The sequence below is a fragment of the Lemur catta genome, chromosome 19, assembly GCF_020740605.2.
Source record: "Lemur catta isolate mLemCat1 chromosome 19, mLemCat1.pri, whole genome shotgun sequence".
Classification (NCBI taxonomy): domain Eukaryota; kingdom Metazoa; phylum Chordata; class Mammalia; order Primates; family Lemuridae; genus Lemur; species Lemur catta.
The window spans coordinates 9,795,304-9,816,430 of record NC_059146.1 but is presented as its reverse complement, the minus strand read 5'-3'; the positions used below and the strand labels follow the sequence as shown (position 1 = coordinate 9,816,430).

At 37.2% G+C, this 21,127-nt stretch overlaps 1 protein-coding gene across 3 annotated transcripts in view; it reads right to left on the bottom strand.

The window, feature by feature from the left end:
- The window catches only part of ADGRL3 (adhesion G protein-coupled receptor L3), a 352,909-nt gene that overhangs the window by 137,120 nt on the left and 194,662 nt on the right, over positions 1-21,127 (bottom strand). For all 3 annotated transcript variants that reach the window (XM_045531770.1, XM_045531771.1, XM_045531773.1), the window contains 2 exons: positions 9,340-9,642; positions 7,123-7,226 (listed from right to left, as the gene is read on the bottom strand). In XM_045531770.1, the coding sequence (XP_045387726.1) occupies positions 7,123-7,226; positions 9,340-9,642 (407 nt within the window). The remainder of the gene's footprint in view (positions 1-7,122; positions 7,227-9,339; positions 9,643-21,127) is intronic.

Here is a 21,127-nt window from a genome sequence, read left to right as displayed (position 1 = left end):
TACCAATCTGCCAATCAGAACTTAGTGTCTGAATCAAAATTAGTTAGCAAACAGAGAAAAAAGAAATAATAGCCCTGTTATTTTCATATTGTAATTCATTCTTTTATTTCTGTGTACTTATGCAAGCATAGTCTTCAATATTATTATAATGTTAGATTGGGAAATGATAAGGTGGAAAAGAAGGCCTGTGTAATTCCCTTATATAAAAATTTAAACTTTTTCTTTATGTATAGTAATGAAAAAGTTGCGAATGTAGATTACCAATGAATCAAAATGTAACTTTTCTCAACATAAAAGATAACGATGAGAAATGCAGCTGCTTATGTATATGTCAGTAACAGATAGTGTAGTTTTATAAATCAGTGAATCAAGTATGAAAATCACTAGTGGATTCTCTTAAAAATGGTAATTATATTTTAGTGTTTAGAAATGTTTTCTTAAGAAGAATAAACTTATTTAATCCTCCAAAGGAACTCTGAAACTCAGTGTTCAACAACAAAAAAGTTGTAAGAAAAAAAGAAACTGAAGTACAAATAAGTTATAAAAACGTTTATAATAAAAATATGAAAAGTAAGTTGCTGTAACTAATTGTTCTTTCTTTTTCAAAAATTTTTACTTTCTAATTTTTTAAAATTATTTTTAGAGATGGGATCTTGCTGTATTACCCAGGCTAGAATGCAGTGGCTATTCAAAGGTGCAATCACAGCTTATTGCAGCCCCCAACTCCTGACCTCAAGTGATCCTCCTGCCTCTGCCTCCCGAGTAGCTGGTACTACAGGCCCTCTCTTCACCTTAAAAATGAATAAATCAAAGTAACAATTTTTCATTCTTTCAACAATTATTTGAACACTTTTTATTTCTTGAGGAAATAAAGATGAATCTTACATAGCTCTTGCCCTCATGAAGCCACATTCTACCAGTTGGGATCGGAGTAGGGTACATACAGGCAGATAATACTAATTCAACAATGCAACTGTAATAATATAAATGTGCATGAAGTATTATGGGAGTATAGTACAGGGGCAATGAATCCCTGGAAAGGGAGAGGGAGAGCAAGAAGAGGTAACAACCAAATGAAGTCTTAAAAGATAAAGTTGAGAGTGACCAGGTAAGGTGGAGTTCTGGTGGGTGCTACTGAGGAGAAATGGCTTTCTGAGCAAAGAATGTGATATATAAAAAGTGAAGTCCATAATAACAATGGTTTTAGAAGACAGAATACTACAGGTATAACAAAGAGGAAAAACACATCTTTTTCTGCTTTAAGGATTCAATTAATCGTACATGTTTGTGTGTATGTATTAAATACATATATCTAGTTTTTCAAAAATAGGATGAATGTATCTATCTCTATTTATCTTTCCATCTATTATTTCAACAATTATTTATTCAGCCTATATGCTCATTTGTCCTTTGAGCAAATAGCACTGTGGTAACATCTGGGGTATAAAATGGTTTCTTGTAACAAAGCGTTTACATAGCAGCAATGGAAAAAGGCATTAAAAATTTAACTGTGTAATTATTTAATTTTAATTTTGTTGAAAGTGATACAGAACCCCAGTGTGGTAGAACAGTTTAAAGACAGCTTAACTTGGTGTATGAAGTTAGGAAGTAATTTAAGACTTGCTTCTCTGAGGAAGGATGTTTGATGTGAGATGGAGTGGAAAAAGAAGGAATCAGGCTGGGATACGGGTGGGGGCTTCCAGGCAGAACAGCGTTTAGGAGGGAGAAGCATCGAGTCTTGGGGAGACCGTGGAAAAGGCACTGCATCCAGAGTTTAGGCAGGCGGAGAGGGGAGCGAGGAACAGATTAAGTACTTGTCCTTTGGAAGTCACAATGATGATTTTGGGAATTATGTTAAGAACCATGGAAAGGTACTAAAGAGTTTAAGTAGGAGGGGCCCAACCAGGTTTGTATTTGAAATCAAACTCAGGAGAATGGGTTAGAGGGTTCAGGAATAAATGAAAGAAAACCTGGGTGATTAGAAGGTGCTATCGATTGGTGTACTGAGAGTGGGGAGAAGTGAACAGAAGAAGGGGTCTGACTTGAGAGGGATTTACAGGCACACCTGACAGGCCTAGTGTCTGACTGGATGTGCAATAAGGAGGAAAGGGAGCCACCAAGAGCCACCGCTGGGTTTCTTGTCCGCATAACTCAACGTGATGGTGGTGCCATTAACTGGGTTCTCCCCGTGGCTGCTGTACCCTCAATTGGGTTCAATGGCTACATTATCCAACTGGCCATCACTGACCACATCCCCTCTGGTGGCATCTGAGGTGACCCTCCTTCTGATCACCCTGTTTATTTCTCTCACTCCAGTTACTGCAGATTACAATGATCTTATGTGCATTAAAATATATAATATCTTGAATCTTCCTCAAGTTTCCTGTGCACAGAGGCAGAGTGGAAATAAGGTTATTCTACATATCCTAGCTTATAGATCTCATGAAAATGCCTATCTCTAACATTTCTTTTACTACAGAGTCTACTAAAATTATTTCTCAGAAATAAGCACATACACACTGAGAAATGTTACAGGTTTTGTGAGGATTAGTAAATTAATGCCTACATTGATACGGTAGGATTATATCTGGGACTTGAATAGAGGAGGGAAAACCCTGCAGCTTCGGTTAAGAATAATAATTATGACAGAGACAGATACTGTTTACATCTTAAATTTTAACACAAGTAAAAACAATTTTCTTTAAAATCAGCTTTGAGATGTTATTATATCATCATTAATCAGAGGCCAAAACAACTGATGAAGTAATTACTCATAATGTGTAAGTACATAGGTACCATTTCTTTGATTTACCTATTTTACTGTAAATCTGAGTCAAGTGGACAGATAACCAACAACATGCTTCTTTCTTACAATTGGAGGTGGGTTAAATAAGTCTAAAGTCTTAGAAACCCTACCAATCTCTGACAAAATTAAGAAGCAATTTGCTTTCATTCCATGCTAGATCTAAACTGGGGAAATTAAGATATAGGAGACAGGATTCAATCTAGTCTTTCAGGGCAAATAACTGGCTTATTTTATATTGTAAATAGCAACATCGTTTCTAGATCTGCACATTCTCCTTCTTTAGAAAATGCAGGAATAACCTCACATTATCTCAAAATGTGTCAGTAGCTTGTGTACAAACAATAGAAAAGGCACTTCCGTTAGTTAGAAACAGAAAGAGACTATTCTCAGTGACAACTCAGGCAATTCTTTTTCACATAATAGTTGGACCAGGCAATGAAGCAGGCAGCTGACCTCACTTTGCATGTAAATAATAAGGAAGCTATTCACAACAGTAATGCCACCCAATTTCACATAAAAAAAGACTGGTGAGATTATAAAGTGCAATGAATTCTTTAAAAGTATGCAAAGTAGAAAATGTAAACTCCTATTTGAAAAACTGAGTGCAAGCTGGAGAGATCAAGCTGAGGCCAGAGACTGTGATTTTACAGCATTCATTAAGAAAGAGGAAAAAAATAGGATATTTTCATATGCTTCAGGAGGCAAGGCTTTGAGCTAATTGTTGGCTTTCAAAAAAACCTAGAAACTGTTTTTAAAACATGAATTTGAAGACATATCTATCTTCCTAACTATCCACCCATTTATCTTTCTACCTGCTTTCTTCCATTCATCCATCCATCCATCCATCCATCCACCCACCCACCCACCTACATCCCTCAGGCCTTCTACTCACCCACCTATTGACGTTTCTTTTCCTCTCTCTCTCTCTCTCTCTCTCTACCTCATTGTTGGGGTAAAGGTCTCTATGTAACATATGCTCTTCCTTTTCTGTAGAAAGTATACTTTTTATTAAATCTCATTATTCCTAAAGTATTTGGGCTAGTTTGTTTGCAACAAATTCCTTCATGATATTCCAATTTTAAAAGCTTACCTTTTCTCTAATGAAAAGTAATCTGCTTTCTTTTGTTGCACAGAATTTAATCTTTAATTTCACCGTAAGTAAGTGGCCCAAATTCATCTGTAAGTAAAAACCACCAAGATTCTGTATCTGTTTTCTCCCTCCTGGCCTGATTGTTTGCAAGGGGGGAGGGCTCTTTCCTTTAAAGTCCCCAGGAATTCCCCAGAGGCTCTGTAAAGACAAGCAGGAAGTTGCTGTGGCCTGAATGTTTGTATCCCCCCAAAATCTATCTGTTGAAACCTCATCCCCAGTGTGATAGCATTAACAGGTAGGGCCTTTGGGAGGTCATTGAGTCATGAGAGCAGATCCCTAATGAATGAGATTAGTGCCCTTATAAAAGAGGCCCCAGAGAGCTACCCTTCCACTATGTGAGGATGCAAAGACAAGATGCTGCTTTGAACCAGAAAGTGGGCCCTTACCAGACACCAAATCTGCCAGCATCTTGATCTTGAACCTCCCAGCCTCCAGAACTGTAGGAAATAAACTTCTATTGTTTATCAACCCTTTGCATGCATATATTGGTTTTTTCAGCTACACTTTCATTGGGGGTAAAAAGTGTTCCTTTGCTTTGAAAGTTTGAAATTCACAGAACTGTACCTCAGTGGGGGAGGAGGATGGAATGAATTAGTAGAGATGTCTACATTACCCTTTCAACATGGCAGAAAAACAATCAGAGAAACAGGGAGGTGGGAAGTGGGAGCAGAGGAGAGAAGATGGGAAAAAGGGAAGGAAGAGAAGGAAAGAGAGGAGGGGAGGGGTGAGGGGAGGGGTGAGAGGAGGGGAGGGAGTAGGGAAAGGGAAAAGGGCTGGCAGAAGGCAGTAGAAAAGCTGAGGACTATGTTGGGTACCGTCCAGTTGCTAGTTCAGAGCCACTCTCCACCCTCCTCCATCCTGCTTTCTGCCCTAGCAGGTGGACTTCTACAGAAGTCATTAGGAGTGTTCCTCTTTTCTGGCTTCTGACTGGGTTTGGCCAGTGGTGCAGCTGGGCAGGCAAATGGAGGGAGGAGGGCGAATGCCCCTCAATCCCTTTCTGAAAGGTTACCTGGGCTAGGCTGTGCCCCTTGTCTATAGGTCACCTTTCCTCTCAAGGACACTGTTATTTGCAATTTTTGGTCATTACTTTGACCTGCTGCCGGGAACAGCTCTTTCCCTGTTACTAGCTATGGGTTCCTGTTCAAGCCCTTGCAGTTTGCCTTCGAGGCCCCAACACCACTGTAAAGAAACCCCCTCAAATGCTCCATCTGAGTGTTTGTGGGACTGTGGTATTGAGGAAAGGGACGAATTCTGTGGAAGATGCTTTGGGGTGGAGGGAGAGAAAATACGGACAAACAACTCTGGGAACGCCACAACTGATTCTTTCTTAGAGGTTTACAATCCTAACTTAAGTGTTGAAGTTTTATGGTAAAGAAACCTGTTCAACTATCATTTATATTCAATGAGTAGCATGAATATTTGCAGGTGTAATGGACACAAGCAGATGAATGGGTAGACAGACTGAAGAGAGAGGGCCTAGGTGAGTGAGCAGAGGGCTAGGAAGGCATCATAATCTACCCACAGTTTAACCAGTGCTGGGACCAAGCATGGTACCTTGATGAAGGTAGACCCACTTAAAACACTGGCTCAGCCCCCGACCTTGGGGACAGATCAATAAGCTGGTAAGAGTGCTCAAAAACCTCTTGTTATACTTTTTAAGATTTTATGAATTTATTTATCAATCTAAGGTATTGCTATAAGTCCCAATTGTCTAAATTCTTTAATTTTAATATAATTATAATACAATTTTATAGATTCCACAGGATTAAGCAAAAAGGCTCTGGAAGAATAGGATGTATTTATTATAAAACAAAAACATCCCATTCATAAATCAAATGGGCAACAGCTGTCTGGTCTTTGAAAGGAATTATCTCTTTCGTCCTAAGATTAGCATGGTTGAAGAGGAAAGAAAAGAATTAAGCATTATTATCACTTAAAGTCACCGAGCAACGTCTGCAACACAAGAGTCCAACTATATTTAGGAATTATCACAAAAACATTCAGCTTTCTAGAATTATTATTATTGAATTTATATTAACCCCTAGGCTAAGTATGTAGGGACTATTTTTAAAAAGTCGATAATGTAAGGAGATACGGCCACTGATCTCTTAATCTGATCACATTCAGCAAGAATTATTTGCCCTAGGGTCTGAGCTACACTGTAATAAAATCAAAGGACATAAAAACTGTGGCAGGAACAGTGCTGAAATTGAAGAAGTATCGTTATGAATAGCAACAAGTATGGAGATGCATATGCAAGAGGGTAGCTAGAGTCAATAGAACCACTATTCTTCCATGATTTAGGGTAAATAGATAGTTATGGCTCATCTGCTAAATGATCTACTGGGTAGATATTTATAGATTATTATACAGTATATTATTGAGGATAAGTCTGGTTAAAAACAAATAGAGAAAAGAGCAAATGGCACAGACAGGCTTTTAGTAAGGCCATCATTTGTAATATTTCTTGGGCAAAATCTTGCTCAGAAATTCCTCAGCATAGCTAATGTGCCATAGAAGGACTCTCCATGTTAGGAGTGCATAAATCCACATAAATTGCTATAATAAGGATTCATCCCATAGCCCTTTTGGCATAAATGCACATCTGGTCTCTGTTTGTAATGAAATCAATTCAAAGCCCCACAGTGCATTAATAATAAAAATGCTCAACATATTGCAACCAAATAAGCCCTGCAAATTTGAGTCTGCAAGATTTTGTCACACACGTGTATACTTTCAGCACTGATAAATGATGAGGTTACAGAACATTTATCAAATGGCTTAAGATTCCAAAAGTATACTTTTTCTATTGTAATTACTATTTCCACAGGAAACTCCACCTGCATGTATTCTGGAAGATTTTGCTTGCTTGATTCATAATGCCTCTTGGACTTTTATTTCTGTAGTTCACAATATCACAGAAATTTTATTAATAATAAAATTATTGTAAGCAATACTGCCTGGCTTAGAGGACGTTCATGGATTTGCACTTCAAAAGCAACAAAATTCTAGAATTAGCTCATAGCATATTAGAGGTTGTCGTTAAATCTGAAATTAAATTTAAATGGGAGAAGTCTTCTACATTAATTTTTTAACAAGTCTTGACTGTTTTGTTTTCATCAGTTATAATCAACAACAGAGAATACAGTGTTGGCAGACTTCTTACCTTCTGCGTTATGTGATTGACCCAAGGAGAAGAACAGTTGCTGAGATCTGGTCCTTGGGGATCCCAGATTCCATCAGGAGCAAGGCATAGATAAGTTGATACACCTATGATAATGAAAGAAATATATCTGTTTCTTTTCCCTAGAATGATTTCGTATCTATGTTATGTTTAAATATGAGCAAAAGTAAAAACGAGATCATTAAATTCATACACTGTCTATTAAAATATCAGATACACTACCTGGCAAGGACTTGGCACTGGAGAAGTACAGTACAACAAGCAAAAACATAGATTATTTTTAAAGCATTTGCTGGCTGCTACGCTGGGCACAGAGAATAATTTCATGAATTAGAGCCAATGGGGCATCTGCCTCCATGGAGCTCAGTACTTGAGTTTAGAGGCAAGGTAGCAGTGGAGTCTTACAGGCATCAGTGGGCGGGTTTCTCAGGAAAACAAGGAGGGAAAGGACATTCCAGGTGGAGGAAAAATGTGCTGTCTTTGGGAAACTTCAAGTTTTTTGAGCTGGGGTCTACTGGATGGGGGAGTTGCATCCGATGAAACTGGAAAGGAAGCTAAAGCCTAACCATAAACTCCCCTGTCTTATCATCTGTGGGTGCTGAGGAGTCAATGGAGCACAATAAGCAGAGAGAGAGAAGCAGATTTGGATTTTGGAAAGCGAACTCCTCCGGCAGCAGTATGGAGGGTGGATTGGAGGGAGTGATGTGGAGGTGGTAAGAAAGCTACTGCCATAATTCAAGTGACAGCCCACGAGGTCCTGGCCAAACGTACAAAAGAATAGACAGGGAAGGGTAAAAATGAGAAGAGTCGGTGATCTGCGAGGGCCTCAGAAGGTTTCCTTTAAATCTCTTTCCCAGTTTTCACAGAAGAATAATGACATATTTCTGTAGTGCTGAGTGCTTTCCAATATACTGTTTCACTAATCTTCACAACAAATGTCTGAAGTAGCGGGGCTGCTTTTATTTCTCTTTTACAGATGAAGAAACTGAGGCCCAGACCTAAAGGGACAGGGCTGAGACAGGAGGAGGACTCAAATTGTTTTCTGATTCCAATATTTCTAAAGAAAACTTTAGAAATAAATATTCTCCCTCTTTTTTATAAAGGAAGATTTCTGAATATTTCAGCAAAATATTTGCTGGAAAACAAATTAAATTTGTACCTTTATAAAAAATCAAGCTTCCCTCTGGTCTTCCCACCGCTTCATATACCATGGAATTTGGAATGATATATCCATACTGGAACTTGTCTGAGAAAAACCTTCTTCCTTAAAGTAACTAAATCAATAGTATCCAAAGACAAAGTCCCTGAGAATGCTGGTATAGTGACATCTATTGTGTATTTCTTTCATTTACACATTTTAGGGAATAATACAAATTTCAGTGTGTCGAGTACTAGTTTATGAATATCAATGTATGTAACAATAAGAAAATCAGCATATTTCCATATTACACACAGTAAATAATGATATGTTGACCATTTGAGGATACTGTGAATCATATCAGTAATAAAATGGGCAAAGAAATATTTAGTTCTTAACTATCTCCTAGAGAAAACAATGCAGGATTGCTCTCTATAGTGGAGGCATGAGTGTGTAAGATCGACTCCTGCAGCAGGTTTCTGACAATGTTAAGAGCCTTTGACCTTTAAAGGACAACTACAATGACTGGTAAAAAACAAAAACCAACAAACAAAAACAAAACAAAGAGTCAAACTTTCTTTTTTGTTAAATTTTAGGTCATTTCTATGATCATCTTCCAATATAGAAGTTCTCGACCTCATTTTCTGCAATCAATATCTGACAGCTGGTGACAAGTATGAAACTAATTCCCAGTAATCAATGATTACTCTGGGCTGCTACATAGAAAAGCTGACTGTCTGGAGTAGCCAGAACATCTACAGCCTAACTATAACTTGACCCAGAGACCGCACACGATGGGTGAAAACTGCTGATCTCACATGTATTGCCACCACATTCTCACCTGTGAGGTCTTCAGGTTGCATTTTCAAACTCTGGAAAATGCATGGCTTTAAATTGTAATTCAGCCAAGTTCAGAATCCAATCCAATGTGAAGTAACAAAATATTAAATATGCAGCACTCTCTACCTCTCCCCCAAGAAAAAAGAAAGAAAAGAACAGAACTAGAAAATCAAGCCAAAGTAACAAAACACTTTCAGCTTAGCTCTTTCGGACAGACTTACCAATAGTTCCTGCAGGGCACGGCTGCTTTGCTATCTGTCCTTGACGGGTCTTAAACCACATGATTTCTCGGGCTTCCACAGCCTCACAGCTCTCTTCGAGCCCTGGGGCTTGGGACGATGCTGACGGAAGGTGGGTGGTCATGTCGTCAAGTACCTCGACGGCTGGGGACGGGGTGCTGGTGCTCCGGTTTCTTCTTCCTGACACTGAGGGGGTCGTACTCCTGCCTGGGCTCCACGCTGTGGTCCGGAGGGTGGTACTGGTGGCCGTGCTTCCCATGCCAAGAGGTCCTGTGGTAGAGATTTCTGAAATAAAATTCAAAAGGCAACACCTACATTGCCTGTTCACAGTAGGACCTCGAGACGTCTTCCCCTTTAGAACCATTTCTATTTGACATTTCAAAGGAGCCTCAGAGCTCTGGAAATCCTTGACCTCATTTTCATTTTAAACGTGGCAAAAATAAGCGAATACCCAGGTATCAGAGTGTCACTTGAGTACCAAAAGCCATCTGACCACTGCCAAACATGTTTTTTTTTTTTTTTTATGGTTCTTCTCAACTCAAATCCCAGAAAACAAAATTACAGCACACGTCAACTCCTCAGTAAGCTTCTTAATGCTCTCAGCCTTTCTGAAAATTAGAGGATTAAAACTTTAAGTCTTCTCCTTAGAATTATCAAACTTGGTATAGAAAGGAAAAGAGCTATATAAAATACTCTTTTCACATTAAACAAACATGAATTTATAAATATGCAGCAAATAGGAGATAGGTAAAAAAAAAAAGAAGAAGAAAGAGAAATTAAAGTGCTCACAAGCTGAAAAATAAAGAGCAATTCTGAGTATAGTCTCCCTAATGCAAATCAGAGTAGCTTTGTGATCTACCTTGATGCTCTTAGAACTGACCAACCTTAATAAAATTTTCGAACTTGATATTTACTAATGTAAAGTGTAAGTAGTTTCCAAGTAGTTATATCCCTAAATTATTTTTAACAAGATTTTTAAAATGGGAAAATGTATTCCAACTTCCAAATAAAAGTATTTAGGTTCCTTGACCAGATATTAACAGGTCATTGAACCTATAATATAAGCAAAGAATATTCTAAAGGTAGTATGGAAATAATCACTGCAGAAAATCATCTTTCTGTGAAAACATATTCATTTTCTCATCGTGGGAATCCAAGAGTATACCAGTCTTCCATATACATAGCTGTTAAATTAGAAATTAGTCTTAACTTCCCTAACTGGTGACAAACTTTAGGGGCACTGACTTTAGCCTGAGTCAAGATAACTCAGGTTTAAGGAGCTGTAGGGAGTCCGTGATGAGCCTTGAGCTGTTTGTTATTCATTGTCCATTTCCTTTAACATATCATCAACTCTGCTGGCCCCACTAGAGGTCCCAAATTCATCATGGTGTATTTGGTGTATATAAAGCTTCCAAGAAACAGGCTAGAGGTAGTAGGAGGAGGTGATGTTAACTTTTGAACATTTAATCATTGAAATTGTAGCATTTCGTGAAGTGATGCTATTTGCTATTTGTCTTCTTGCTCTTCTTTTTTGTTTTCCCTCTCTCTTCTCAGCTTTCCTTCTCTTTCTGTCAAGATCTCTTTGTGAACAGTAATGTTCATAACTACATCTACTCAAAGTTCATACACAAAGGCAAAGTATCTTTCTTTTCCATTTTTCTTTCACATATACTACATCCCCCAACTGGCCAAGTCTTGTTGACTCTATCTCATTCCTCTATTCGAAATCCATGTAATTTTTTTTTTCTTACTCTCCCCGATGACCACTTTTCAGCTCACCATCATCAATGGATGAATACAACAGCCTTCTAACCCTTTTGCTAAAGAAAACAATACCAGAGCAAAAGGGTAAAATGGTTATTTCAATGTTTATTTTCACAAAAGAAATGCTCAAGATTCATAAAATTATTGACACTAAATATTTAACATAATTTGGGCATAAAATTTAACAATATATTTCAAAATATTAAGTGAGATTCAATGCTTGAAATTATAAATAGTAAATATATATTATTTGAATATGAAATCAATGTTTCAAAAATATTACATAAAATTAAGAATATTGATAATTACATGAAAATTAAATATTTAACACTGTCAAGTATTAACTTTAAAAAGTATGTATCAATAGATGTCATTGCTGGGATGTAAGAACATTTTATGCAAGTTTTTCCAGCTGACAGAAAAATCCTTTTTGACTTCATACTACTTGAGGGATGCCATAGTTTGCATGTGTCCCTCAAAGTTCATGGGTTAGGCACTTAATCCCCAGTGCAACAGTGTTGAGACGTGAGACCTTTAAAAGGTGATGAGGTCATGAGGGCTCTGTCCTCATGAATGGACTAATGCTGTTACTGTGGGAGTGGGTTAGTTACTGTGGGAGCGGGTTAGTTATTGTCGGAGTCAGTTCCTGATAAGAGGATGAGTTCGGTCCCTTTGCCCCACTCTCTCATGTGTTCTCTTGTCCTCTGTCTTCTGCCTTGGGATGACACAGCAAGAAGGCCCTTGCCAGATGTGGACCCCTTGAGCTTGACCTTGACCTTCCCAGCCTACAAAACTGTGAGAAACAAATCTCTATTCTTTATAAACTACCCCATCTCAGGTATTCTGTTATAACAGCAGAAAAAAGACTAAGTCAGGGAGTTTTAAGGCAACAGTTAAAAGCTAACTTCAAGTATTTTCTCTGATTCCTTCAATTTAAATAATGCCAGCTCTCATTTGTACTTTTGAAGGGACCATTCTGAGTAACTTTTAATTTTTTGACAGGTACTATAATCTTTTCATTGATAATGAGCTATAGTTTTTGTTTCAAACAAAGCATTGCTAGTTCTTCTTTGTCTTCTTTAGTTTGATCATGTAAAAATGGAGACTCACAGCAGTTACCTGTTATTAGTCAAATAATCTCATGCTCAAATTAACTTGTTCAGGAAGCCTCTGAACTATAGTATAAATTAATTTTAAAATAGAGGCTCTGCTTTTCAATTGTCTTCTTCCTCTTAATCAGAATTACGTTGGTACTAAAGAAAGCTTTCTAAACGAATGCACCTTTCTTCAGTTAGATATTTTAATTAGCATATAACTCTGGGAGAAGAAAAGATTTGTTCAGCAATCATTTTTTGCTATGGCAAAATACATATTCACACATGTGGTCAGCAGTTTCTCCAGCCTATTGTCTCAACTGCACAAGTCATACACAAGGGGCAATGGTACACTATGGCAAGATTTTTGCTTGCTGTGCCTCCCGACTTACCAATTTTGAATAGATTTATATTTTAGCATAGATTTAATATATGTATCATTGTGCTCTATTTAAATGACCCTGATTTCAATTTTTAAAGATGACAGCATCACGCCAATATGTATTGAACAATAGCATCAGGACCACATATTGGAAAGAAATGCTCTTTTTTTTTTTTTTCCCAAAATTACCCCATTCAAACCATTCTCCACTTTTTAATGTTAATTTACTGATTATTAATCCTTAAATGGTTTCTGTCTGCTCACTACACAAAAGCTGAACTTTTCTTCATGCCCAGAGCCCTTCATGAGTTTATCGCTGTAGCTCATTTACAATGCTTCCTCCTCTTTCCTCTTTAAACCATACAAAACTTCCAGTAATTCCCCAGGCTGCACCCTGCCCTTTCTGCCCTGGGGCCTTTGCACATGCTGCAACGTGTTCCTGCTCCCATTGTGACCTGGCTAACTCCTGTTTCTCCTTTGAGGCTTAGTTTAGATGCCACCTCCCGCAAGGAGCCTTTCCAAAGTCGCCAGGACTGGGTAATATGGTAACAGGTGTTTTGTTACGATCATTTCCCCAGTTTTTAGCATTGTGCCTGACTGGGAGGAAATAAGCTCTGAATCAAGACAGATGAATATCAACATAGGTCAAGGAAGCAGTGGAGGGTACAGTATCACAAAAAAAGGAAAGTATCGCAAAAGAAGGGAAAAGATACATAGAGGAAAACAGCAAATGGGGTGGTTAAGAGTTCCTACAGTCAATAGACTAGAAAATGTATTTTATAAATGCATTTTGTTATCATTAAGAAAACCACTAGACAACTCAAAGAGGAAATAAGCAGGAAGAATATAAAGCTCCCGGCTCCCTCAAAATGACCGTATCTCAGAGCAATCATATTTAAAGTGAATATACTCTCATGAAGCAATAACAATGATGAAAGAGATTTTTAAAAAGTTCAATTTGTTATGAAATACACTGAAAGGACTTAGTTTAATGCAGACATACTAATGTTAAGGATCAATATAGAACTTATTTCCTTGGAACTGAGCCACAGAGACATGTCTACAAGCAGAGTGATACCATTCTGTTTGACTTTAAGCAGAATAAAAGTCCATTGTAAAAGCTGTCCCTGATCCCCCATCCCTTCCTTTCCATTTACTGCTATGTAAGACTCCCGAGGCTTCTGCTCAATGCCAACTTTTGGCAGAGTAAGTACCAGTGATATACATCCTGTCACCAGTGCCCAAGAAAAACTCTTTTTATTGCCAGACACTGGGGAAAAAAAAAATCTAGATTCACTCAATAGTCACTGATTGGCAAAGTTCCAGCCCATATCATATGCTAGAAAGAGTTTGTATTTATATTCCAGCAACAGAGAAGCGATGTGACACTTTTTCAGTGTATACTGTTATTGAATCTTACCTGATGACATAGCTAACTTAATAAAACTATGTGTTATTAAGTGTCTCATGTGACTGTATATCAGGTAGAGGTTATTGTCTAAAATAAAGTTTGAGTGACTACTTACATTTAATATTGTATCAAAATTATGCAATTTTACTTATGATTTTGTCACTGTTTTTGTGCTGTGTGCTTATACTGATTTTCATAAAAATAACTAAACAAAACTTTATCTTAACATTTCCCCCTTAGAACCTAATTTCCAAAAGAAAATTTGAATTCTCCTGTCTCCTGAAATTTGCTGTCTGTAGCTTATTTCATTCTTATGATTTGATTTATTTTGATTAAATTTTTCCCTTCACCCTGCCTTGAAAAGAATAAATATTATTTTGAACGTTATTGCTGGTTATTGTATGTGGACTATACTAATAGAAAACAGTAAAAGCAACTAACACTTGTGAAGTGCTTTACATTTTACAATATGTTTTATCTCTATTATCTTATTTAATTCTGACCAAAATGTGTAACTATTACTACCGATTCCTCATTTTAAAAATGAGAGGCTGGGTGGGGTGGCTCATGCCTGTGATCCTAGCACTCTGGGAGGCCGAGGCGGGAGGATGGATCCCTTCAGCTCAGGACTGGCTGTTGTTTAAACCAGCAAGTCTCTGGTATTTTGTTATGGCAGCCCTAACAAATAAATGTATCACCATTTTTAAAAACCTACATTCATGTATACACACGCGCATGTGTGTGTGTGTATGTGTGTGTGGTTCTCTGCAATTTTATCTCATGAATAGATTTGTGTAACTACCACCATATTCAGGTTACAGAACTGTTCCATCACTGTAAAAGGACTGCCTAGTGCTACCTCTTTGTATTTATACCCACTACTCACCCCCACCCCTATCTTCTGGCAACCATTAATCTAGCCCCCATCCCTACAGTTTCATCATTTAAATGATACTATACACATGAAATCATACAGCATGAAACCTTTTTAGACTGACTTTTTTTTACTAAGCTTACTGCTCTCCAGGCTCACCCTGGTTGTTGCTTGTGTCAATAGTTAAATCATCTCCCTGCATCACCCATGAATTCCTATCATCTTTCACCTTGCAGCTGGACTGATCCTTGAAAAATGCAAATCTGATGTTGTCGCTTATCAATCTGAAATCCTTAAACATGCTGTAAAATGCCCTCCAATCCACGCCCTGCCAACCTCTCAAAGCTCCACTGGAGTCTCCTTGCTTTTGCTCTCTCCCTTATCATCTTGCATTTATTTCCTGCATCCTTAAAAGGCCCTTTCTCATCTTCAATGCTGTGATTGTTTCTTTCTCAGACACTCTTTTCTCAATTAACTCTTCTTCCCTCCCTGGCCCCACTTCCTTTACTGAGCTAAATCTCTAACCCTTTGGCGATTTGTCATTTATAGTGATTGTAAGCAGAAAATGAGAAAGAAGGATCAAATTGTCATTTTGGATTACTCATATTTGTATCCAATATATGGTTGTTTTTAGGATATTAATTCAGCAAAAAGAATCCAAGATTTCATAATTGCCAGAAAGTGCTCATACTTTGCGCCACCAGCCAGGCAGAGCCATTCATTCAAAGGGAAAGAAACAGATACGTGTGAGTAACAGTTCCTGTATTTTTCAGCTGTGAAACTTTGAGAAAAATCACTAAACTGGGATAAGTATTGTTTCCGTTAAAAACTTGGGTAAAACAGACTTATGAACAGTAATGTAATACTGTGTATCCACCACAAATCCTGGGACATAGTAAGTGCTTATTAAAGAGGTTATATACTTGTGGATATTCATATGAGATATGCAAATAGTGCAAACATCAAAGATAAGTTATTTGATGGGGAAATAAACCTGTTTGACTATGTAATGCCCACATCTCCCCCAATTATGCATTATGAGTATAATTTATATAAAACAGAAATTCTGATATCTCCTATAGAAGTGCAAGGTACACTAGCAATCTGATAGAACACAGTATTATCAGTCATCACCCGTATAGTAAATACCGGAGAATATGTCTTGCAGTACAAATCTAATAGATGAAAAGAGTTCTGGTTATTTGTAGACCTTAAAAAAATAAAAATGGATAAAAGATTTAACATAACCATAAAACTTTTATTCATCGATATTTACGCCACCTTGCTTAACAATAAATCCCTTTAATATTATAATCCTTTTAGTGTCACCCTCTCATTATTGAAATTAGTTTCCAGCACTGTGTAGAAATTAAACTGGCTAGTGCTAAAGGCAAAGGGAAACAGAGTTCAGTATCAAGGAATAAACATTCAGCCTATGGTTAAAGTAAATAAAGTTCTCCAAAAAAATCTAGTAAGAAAATTTACTCGAACGAGTCAAATTTAATTTCTCATAGACAGAGATTCAATACCTACTTTTATGTTATGTAATTCACAGTACCTTCAGTTATTATTATAGTTATGAGTCATTAATTATTCCATTTGTTCTATTTACATAATTATATATTTTAAATGCAAAAGAATCTCCCCCTATCCCTAGCAATGAATAAGAACCCAAGATGACCTTTCCATTCCCCAATCCTCTAACCTCCCAATAATGTGGAAATTCTTTAATACAGAAAAACAAAGAGAAACAGAAAGAGAAGTGAACCAGCAAACAGCAACAAGGTACAGGTCTATAGAAGAAAAGGCACAAATAAAGCTTGGCAACTTTCTGTGTTGGCATAAAACAGCACTCTGATGTCACTGCTAATATTCTACATAAATGAAAAAGTAGTGGTGACAGTCAGCATGTGACAGTGCCCTATGGTCCCTTTTCCTTAGTTCTCTAAATGATATTAATAATATGTGTATTTTATGAGCAGACTTTTCACATAGCCTATTAACTTTTAATGAGTAGCCACATTCTTTAAATGAAAAAACAAAAACAGAGGAGAAAGAAGATAACTTCCCTATGGCAGATAGAGTCTTCGATGGTTCTCATGATCCCTTCCTGCTGGTTTTCACATCTTTGTGTAAGTCCCTCCCCTTGAATGTAGGTGGGACCTATACTTGCCTTTATACCTTATAGAATATGTCTAAGGAGATATGAGATTATGTGCACATGATTACATTACATCAAATTGTGACATCCAGCTTGCAAGAAGACCCTGCTTTCTGGCTGTGAAGAAGCAAGCTGGCATGTTGTGAGATGCTCCATGGACAAAGCCATGAAACAAGGAGCCAGGACCAACAGCCAGCAAGAAGCTGAACTCCTCAGTTTCACCATCTGCAAGGAACTGAATGCTGCCAACAACCACATAAGCATGGAAACAGATTCTTCCCCAGTCAAGATTTTGGATGAGAATTCAGCCCAGAGTGCCTGTGATTGTAGCCTTGTAGAGGATCCAGCTAAACTGTGCCTGAACTCCTGACCCACAGAATTTCTGAAATAATAAATGTGCATTGTTTTAAGCCACTAAGTTTGGGGTAGCATTGTTATTTCCAGTAAATAATACAAGCTTTAATGATTTTTCATAATAGTGAAAGTTTGTAAATTAGATTTTAGAATTTGGGATACAATTTGGCTTCATATCTTTGTTCAGAGCAAGAATTCTCAACTCTGGTACTAATTGACATTTTAGGCCACAAAATTCTTTGTTGTGGGGCTGTGGGTTTGAGGGGTTGTTCTGTGCACTGTAGGATATTTAGTAACATCCCTGGACTCTACCCACTGGATGCCATTAGCATTCAACACCCCCGAGTTGTGACAAAAAATATCCCTAGAAATAGCCAGAAGTTCTTTGTGGAGCAAAATCACCCATGTTTGAGAACCACTGATTTAGAGGGATTTCTTCATTTGCCTCTAATCTTTATTTGTTCAATGAGAGGGCTACTGCATGCTGATGATGGTTTTAGGATCTTTTAAATATGTAATAATCTAAACATGAAATGGCTGAATGGTTGCTTTTCAACTTGTGAAATGGCTCAAAGGCTGTAAATAAATGGAAATTGGATGCTTTTCAAAACCATGGATTATGTTTTTTCAATTTCTAGTGATTCAATGCATCTAAGACACATTTGCACAAATCACACATTAATATTTAAAAATTGGTTTTATTTTGCTATTTTACTTAAGGACAACATGCATAACAACATATCAGGAAACTAATGAAAAGCACAAAATACAAAGCAGCCCAACTGCATGCTTGAATTAGGTCAAGGAGGGGGAGCTGGTGAAAGATAAAGTGTGACAGCTTCATGCTTTTTGATTTCAGAGATTACGCTACACAGACCGAATTCTGCAAGCCTCTTGTTTGCTACATTATGTCTGCCTTCTAAAGATGTCCAAATGACTCTAGTGTCCAGTTGCTTTCTAAGTGAGAAACCTGAGAATGAAACTTCCTGCTTCATTGCCACTCCATTCGATGATCACAAATTATTAGCTTTCACACAAGCATGCCTCATAGATGTGTTCTCAAGTTAAACATTTAAGAAGGAAATCAGGGAAAACAAACAAACCTGCTCTCTGAAACAAGTTTATATCTTCCCCTTCCCATTTATTATACAGTTGGATTCACATCATTAACATGCAAATCATACTGCACTACGGTGCATTGTAAACAAAGGACTGAAAGCTGGGCTTGTAATTTCCTTATTGGTTGATGAATAGATTTTTCCCCTAAGAGGGCAAAATAAACTCTAGTCAGTTTATGTTCACACCTTTTGGGTAAACAAAAAAATTACTACTTTTCTCACCTTGCCCATGGACATTGCTTGTTACTCTAATTTTGGTACAAAAATATAAACGCTGTTATTACCAAGAAAAATTGGAAAAAAATTTTTTTTTTTTTCTGGAAGGTAAAATGTTTTATTTTGTCTGAGTTTCCACTATCTTCTTTTATTTAATAAGGTTAACATTGAGACTAGAAACTGACTTGAGGCTGAGTACATAAATGTCTGATTTAAACCATGGGGGAAAAAGTCTAAAATAAAATAATAAATACTTGTGAGTTAGTCCTATAAATTATACATCCTAAGTGTCACCAGTACTTCTAAGTACTTGATAATATAAGCTGTTATGGAAGGGTGGGAAAACGAAAAACAATTTCAGAGACTCCTTAAAATAAAGGAAGGAAGGAAGGCAGGCAGGCAGGGAGGCACCATTCTTTGCCTCCAAGAATTCAGCACAACTAACAATGATCATTTCAGTCCCCTGTTCACCTTCCTTCTGTCATTCTCTAGCTGTCTATTCTCTATCTGTCTATATCAGACCTTCAGTAAAAGGGCTTTTCCTTCCTCTACAGACTTATCATAACCACACCATACACATACTCTGATCTAGCCAATAAGAACTATTTGTAGTGTCCAAACAAACCAGGCACTTTCAGACCTTCTGGCTTATCTGTCACTTCTGTGTGACACCATTCATTCACTGAGCAAATATTGAATTAACACCCACCATGTGCCAGGCATTTTTCTAGAAGCTAGAAATGCAGCAACAAATCAAGCATGTAAAAACTCCTCTCTTCATAATGAGGCAGACAAGAAAACAAATAAGTAAAATATTTGTGTGTTAGGTAGTAGTATGTGCAAAGGAGGAAAGTTTGAAATTCCGATTGGTGATCAAGGCAGGTCCAACCAAAAGGTGACATTTGAAGGCAACGGGGCAGTGAGCCATGAAGGTAAGTAGAGAAAATCCTTCTAGGAAGAGGAAATAGCAAGAGAAAGAAACATGCCTCTCCATCCTTCTTCCCTTAGCTATTTTTAAATAACAGATTTGTTGAGATATAATTCACATACCATATAATTCAGCTATTTAAAGTATACAGTTCATGCTTTTTAGTATAGTCATAGGAATGTGCAGAAACCACCAAAATACATTTTAGAACATTTTCATCAACTGAGAAAGAAACCTCATACTCAACAGTAGTCACTCCTCTTGTTCCCCAACCTCCCACCTCTAGCAAACAACAAATCTACTTTCTATCTCTATAGATTTGTCTATTCTGGATGCTTCATATAAATGGAATCACACAACATATGGCCTTTCATGACTGGCTTACTTCACTTGGCATGATGTTTTCAAGGTTCACCCATGTTGTAGCATGAATCAGTATTTCATTCCTATTTATCATCGAATAATATTCCATTGATGAATATACCACATATTAATTATTCATTCATCTACTGATGAACATTTGGATGTTCTCTACTTTTTATCTATTATAGACTAACTCTGCTATGAACATTTGTGTAAACTTTTTTTATGTGGACATATGCTTAAATTTCTCTTGTTTACTACATTATATCTGTCTTCTAAAATGCCTCTAGCAAGAGAGAGAGAGAGAGAGGGGGAATTGCTGGATCATCTGGCAGCTCTATGTTTAATCATTTGAGGAACTAACAGATTGTTTTCCAAACCTGCTTTACCATTTAACAATCCCACAAGCAGTGTGTAAGTATTTTAATTTCTCCATATCCTGGTCAACACCTAAAATTACTCATCATTTTGCTTACAGCTTGCCTAGTGATCATGAAGTAGAACCACATTATAGTTTGAATTTCTATTTCTCTGATGGTTAATAATGTTGATCATCATTACATGTGCTTATCAGTCATTATGTATCTCCGGAGAAATGTCTATTCAGATCCTTTGCCTATTTTTTAATTGAGTTATTTGTATCCTTTTATTATGCAGTTGTAAGAATTCTTTATATATTCTGAATATAAGCCTCTTATCAGATATACGATTTGTAAATAATTTCTCCAGTTTTGTCGATTATCTTTTCGTTTTCTTGACAGTGTCTTTTAAGCACAACTGTTTTGCATTTTGATGAAGTCTATTTATCTTATTTTTCTGTTGTTGAGTACGCTTTTCAGGTCATATGTAAGCAACCACTGCCTAGTTCAAGGTCATGGAGATTTATTTGTATGTTTTCTTCTAATGGTTTTATAGTTTTAGCTCTTACATTCAGGTTTATGATGCCTTTTGAGTTAATTTTTGTGTATGGCATAAGGTACGGATCCAACTCTGTTCACTGTATGTGGGTATCCAATTGTCTCAACACCATTTGTTGAGAAGACGACTATTCTTTCCCTCACTGAGTTGTTTTGTCTTTAACTTCTTATGTCTGGTATGCACGTAC